This window comes from Pristiophorus japonicus, chromosome 7 (assembly GCF_044704955.1).
Source record: "Pristiophorus japonicus isolate sPriJap1 chromosome 7, sPriJap1.hap1, whole genome shotgun sequence".
Classification (NCBI taxonomy): Eukaryota; Metazoa; Chordata; class Chondrichthyes; family Pristiophoridae; genus Pristiophorus; species Pristiophorus japonicus.
Window position 1 is genome coordinate 2981689 of NC_091983.1, and position 5371 is coordinate 2987059.

The 5371-nt window shown below is 68.4% G+C and overlaps 1 protein-coding gene across 1 annotated transcript in view; it reads left to right on the forward strand.

Moving 5' to 3' along the window:
- Nucleotides 1-1525: 1525 nt before the first annotated feature.
- The window catches only part of ntpcr (nucleoside-triphosphatase, cancer-related), a 14896-nt gene continuing 11050 nt past the window's right edge, over nucleotides 1526-5371 (forward strand). Inside the window, exon 1 of the mRNA XM_070884311.1 lies at nucleotides 1526-1625. Coding sequence (XP_070740412.1) covers nucleotides 1538-1625 — 88 coding nt within the window. The 5' untranslated portion in view covers nucleotides 1526-1537. The remainder of the gene's footprint in view (nucleotides 1626-5371) is intronic.

Consider the following 5371-nt stretch of genomic DNA (forward strand, 5'->3'; position numbering starts at 1 on the left):
GAACAATGTAAAGTTAGAACTAGTTACAATAAGACCTTATTTGAACAGGAGCTGTATGTAGAATACAAAGCAAATATTTTACAGCTTTACTTTGGTGATTTGAGAATTTGAACACACCAAATACTATTAAGCTTCTTTATTAAGTCACAATAACATCAATTTTCAAAGACCATATAGCCAGCAGCAGTATCAATTTATACTTTGTGGGTATAAATGATTTAATACCAAAATGCTCCGAGAATTTAATCTGAACAATCTAGCAAGACACAACACAGAATGTTTACCCTCAATAAAAGACACACTGACCTTTCTTTCCCAATTTAATCCAACTTTTTAGGACTGAAGAAACAAGAGGCCTTGAATTTACAATTTGGCTCAGAGTCAAAAATCAGTCTGGACCCTCTTCAACGTCAATATATCCTCCTGAGGTTCATCTGCTGTGTGGCTCCTCCCTGCACTGACTCCAGTGTTTGAATGCCTTCCTGTGTCTAAGTAACCAGAAGAGGACACAGGACCCAATTTGCGGTCCGATCACAATGCAGTCGGGTTTGAACATGATTTCCTGCTTGGGCGATGTGTAGTTCAAGCTTTGCTGATTATGCAGTGCATTGGTTGGACATGTTTGGTGTCAAGTCCTGGGTCTCTCTTGGCTTCATCCTTAGCTGGAGTATGTAGATCACCCATATCCCCCTGCAACTTGCAGCACTTTACACTGGTCAGCATGAAATGCCATGGGCCCAGTGCCCTGCCCAGCCACACACACTTACTCACTCACTCTCACACACACACACACTCATTCTCTCACTTACACACACTCCGACTCACACTCTCACTCGCTCACTCACACACACTCACTCATTCATTCTCTCTCTCTCTCTCACACACACACACACACACACCTCGTCCAGCTCATGCTGCCTTGCCCCATTCCAAAGGCCTCTCCTGGGGCGCTATCAGTTACATCGTTGGTGATGTATCTCCAGCGACTTGAGGTGCCTTCTATACATCGTTCATGCCTCTGATCCATACAGGTCAGACGCAGGCAGCGGAAGGAGAGTGTGACAAACCATTCCCACCTCCCCTTACCCTGAAGCACTGTCTGTCCCACCTGTGACAGGGACTGTAATTCCCGTATTGGACTGTTCAGTCATCTGAGAACTCACTTCAGGAGTGGAAGCACATCTTCCTCGACGCTCAGGGCCTGCCTAAGATACAACTGCAGCGACTTTCTGAGGCCGGGCCTGAGATGTGAAGGAGTGCCCTGGGGGTACAGGGATCACACACACGCTGCAGGCATGAGAGGGAAGCGAGCTGCCAACTTGCAAGTAAATAAGAGAAGTCCTGGCGGTTCAATGTTGACTCCACCAACATGGCGGCCTGAGCCGCGCACGCGCACCGCCAACTGTGTCAGGTGGTGCGACGTACGCAGGCGCGCGAGGTGTGGAGCCTGGAGGGTGTGGCGTGCGCAAGCGCGCGAAGTGTGGCGCCGGGAGATGCGGTGTGCGCAGGCGCGCGATGGTCGGGCCGGGGTCAGGTGATGCGGCGTGCGCAGGCGTGTAAGGGTCGTGCTGGGGCCGGCCTGGGCCGGGAGATGCGGCGACACATTTTCCTCTCGGGCCCGCCAGGTAGCGTCAGCCAAGGTGTATTAACCGGTATCGCGGTGTGAGAGAAAGGCTGAGGGTCAGCTAACGGGGCCCGGGGAAAGCCTGCGGTCTCCAACCGGGGGGGCGCAATCCCAAATCCGGACCTTGGTCACCTTCAATCTTCCCACCGCCCGGCCCTCCCCTTTCACCTCTCTCTCCCTCCCGCCCCCCCGCCTCGTTCCGCCGCCCGCTTAGTTCTCCTTCTCTTCCCCCCCTCCCCGTTCGCGCTCCCCCCCCCCCTCCCCGTTCGCGCTCTTCCCCCCCCCTCCCCGTTCGCCCCCCCCCCCCCCGTTCGCCCCCCCCCTCCCCGTTCGCGCTCTCCCCCCCCCCCCCCCCTCCCCGTTCGCGCTCTCTCCCCCCCCTCCCCGTTCGCGCTCTCTCCCCCCCCTCCCCGTTCGCGCTCTCTCCCCCCCCTCCCCGTTCGCGCTCTCTCCCCCCCCCCCTCCCCGTTCGCGCTCTCCCCCCCCTCCCCGTTCGCGCTCTCTCCCCCCCCCTCCCCGTTCGCGCTCTCCCCCCCCCCCCCTCCCCGTTCGCGCTCTCTCCCCCCCCTCCCCGTTCGCGCTCTCCCCCCCCTCCCCGTTCGCGCTCTCCCCCCCCCCCTCCCCGTTCGCGCTCTCCCCCCCCCCCCTCCCCGTTCGCGCTCTCCCCCCCCCCCCCTCCCCGTTCGCGCTCTCCCCCCCCTCCCCGTTCGCGCTCTCCCCCCCCCCCCCTCCCCGTTCGCGCTCTCCCCCCCCCCCCCTCCCCGTTCGCGCTCTCCCCCCCCCCCCTCCCCGTTCGCGCTCTCCCCCCCCCCCCCTCCCCGTTCGCTCTCCCCCCCCCCCTCCCCGTTCGCGCTCCCCCCCCCCCTCCCCGTTCGCGCTCTCCCCCCCCCCCCTCCCCGTTCGCGCTCTCCCCCCCCCCCCCCCCGTTCGCTCTCTTCCCCCCCCCCCGTTCGCTCTCTCCCCCCCCCCGTTCGCTCTCTTCTCCCCCCCCGTTCGCTCTCTTCCCCCCCCCCGTTCGCTCTCTTCCCCCCCCCCCGTTCGCTCTCTTCTCCCCCCCCCGTTCGCTCTCTTCCCCCCCCCCGTTCGCTCTCTTCCCCCCCCCCCCCCCGTTCGCTCTCTTCCCCCCCCTCCCCGTTCGCGCTCTCTCCCCCCCCCCTCCCCGTTCGCGCTCTCTCCCCCCCCCCCCCCGTTCGCTCTCTTCCCCCCCCCCTCCCCGTTCGCTCTCTTCCCCCCCCTCCCCGTTCGCGCGCTCTCCCCCCCCCTCCCCGTTCGCGCTCTCCCCCCCCCCCTCCCCGTTCGCGCTCTCCCCCCCCCCCCCCTCCCCGTTCGCGCTCTCCCCCCCCCCCCTCCCCGTTCGCGCTCTCCCCCCCCCCTCCCCGTTCGCGCTCTCCCCCCCCCCCCTCCCCGTTCGCGCTCTCCCCCCCCCCCCCTCCCCGTTCGCGCTCTCTCCCCCCCCCCCCCCCCCGTTCGCTCTCTTCCCCCCCCCCCGTTCGCTCTCTTCCCCCCCCCCCGTTCGCTCTCTCCCCCCCCCCCCCGTTCGCTCTCCCCCCCCCCGTTCGCTCTCTTCTCCCCCCCCCCCCCCCGTTCGCTCTCTCCCCCCCCCCTCCCCGTTCGCTCTCTTCCCCCCCCCTCCCCGTTCGCGCTCTCTCCCCCCCCCCCTCCCCGTTCGCGCTCTTCCCCCCCCCTCCCCGTTCGCTCTCTTCCCCCCCCCCCCCGTTCGCGCTCTCCCCCCCCCCCCCGTTCGCTCTCCCCCCCCCCCCCCCCCGTTCGCTCTCCCCCCCCCCCCCCCCCCGTTCGCTCTCCCCCCCCCCCCGTTCGCTCTCCCCCCCCCCCCGTTCGCTCTCTCCCCCCCCCCCCCGTTCGCTCTTCCCCCCCCCCCCCCGTTCGCTCCCCCCCCCCCCGTTCGCTCTCCCCCCCCCCCCCGTTCGCTCTCCCCCCCCCCCCGTTCGCTCTCCCCCCCCCCCCCCGTTCGCTCTCTCCCCCCTCCCCGTTCGCTCTCTCCCCCCCCTCCCCGTTCGCTCTCTCCCCCCTCCCGTTCGCTCTCTCCCCCCCCCCCCCGTTCGCTCTCTCCCCCCCTCCCCGTTCGCTCTCTCCCCCCCTCCCCGTTCGCTCTCCCCCCCTCCCCGTTCGCTCTCCCCCCCCCCTCCCCGTTCGCTCTTCCCCCCTCCCCGTTCGCTCTCCCCCCCCTCCCCGTTCGCTCTCTCCCCCCTCCCCCGTTCGCTCTCCCCCCCTCCCCGTTCGCTCTCTCCCCCCCTCCCCGTTCGCTCTCTCCCCCCTCCCCGTTCGCTCTCTCCCCCCCTCCCCGTTCGCTCTCTCCCCCCCTCCCCGTTCGCTCTCTCCCCCCCTCCCCCCGTTCGCTCTCTCCCCCCCTCCCCGTTCGCTCTCTCCCCCCCTCCCCGTTCGCTCTCTCCCCCCTCCCCGTTCGCTCTCTCCCCCCTCCCCGTTCGCTCTCTCCCCCCCTCCCCGTTCGCTCTCTCCCCCCCTCCCCCGTTCGCTCTCTCCCCCCTCCCCGTTCGCTCTCTCCCCCCCTCCCCGTTCGCTCTCTCCCCCCCTCCCCGTTCGCTCTCTCCCCCCCCTCCCCGTTCGCTCTCTCCCCCCCTCCCCGTTCGCTCTCTCCCCCCCTCCCCGTTCGCTCTCTCCCCCCCTCCCCGTTCGCTCTCTCCCCCCCTCCCCGTTCGCTCTCTCCCCCCCTCCCCGTTCGCTCTCTCCCCCCCTCCCGTTCGCTCTCTCCCCCCCTCCCCGTTCGCTCTCTCCCCCCCTCCCCGTTCGCTCTCTCCCCCCTCCCCGTTCGCTCTCTCCCCCCCTCCCCGTTCGCTCTCTCCCCCCCCTCCCCGTTCGCTCTCTCCCCCCCTCCCCGTTCGCTCTCTCCCCCCCTCCCCGTTCGCTCTCTCCCCCCTCCCCGTTCGCTCTCTCCCCCCCTCCCCGTTCGCTCTCTCCCCCCCTCCCCGTTCGCTCTCTCCCCCCCCTCCCCGTTCGCTCTCTCCCCCCTCCCCGTTCGCTCTCTCCCCCCCTCCCCGTTCGCTCTCTCCCCCCCTCCCCGTTCGCTCTCTCCCCCCCTCCCCGTTCGCTCTCTCCCCCCCTCCCCGTTCGCTCTCTCCCCCCCTCCCCGTTCGCTCTCTCCCCCCCTCCCCGTTCGCTCTCTCCCCCCCTCCCCGTTCGCTCTCTCCCCCCCCTCCCCGTTCGCTCTCTCCCCCTCCCCGTTCGCTCTCTTCCCCCTCCCCCGTTCGCTCTCTCCCCCCCTCCCCCGTTCGCTCTCTCCCCCCCTCCCCGTTCGCTCTCTCCCCCCCTCCCCGTTCGCTCTCTCCCCCCCTCCCCGTTCGCTCTCTTCCCCCCCCCCCCGTTCGCTCTCTCCCCCCCCCCCCGTTCGCTCTCTTCCCCCCCCTCCCCGTTCGCTCTCTTCCCCCCCCCCCGTTCGCTCTCTCCCCCCCCCCCGTTCGCTCTCTTCCCCCCCCCCCCGTTCGCTCTCTTCCCCCCCCCCGTTCGCTCTCTTCCCCCCCCCCCGTTCGCTCTCTTCCCCCCCCCCCCGTTCGCTCTCTTCCCCCCCCCCCCGTTCGCTCTCTCTCCCCCCCCCCCGTTCGCTCTCTTCCCCCCCCCCCGTTCGCTCTCTTCCCCCCCCCCCCCGTTCGCTCTCTCCCCCCCCCTCCCCGTTCGCGCTCTCTCCCCCCCCCCCCCCCGTTCGCTCTCTCCCCCCCCCCCCCCCCCGTTCGCTCTCTCTCCCCCCCCCCCCACCCCCCGTCTCGCTCTCCC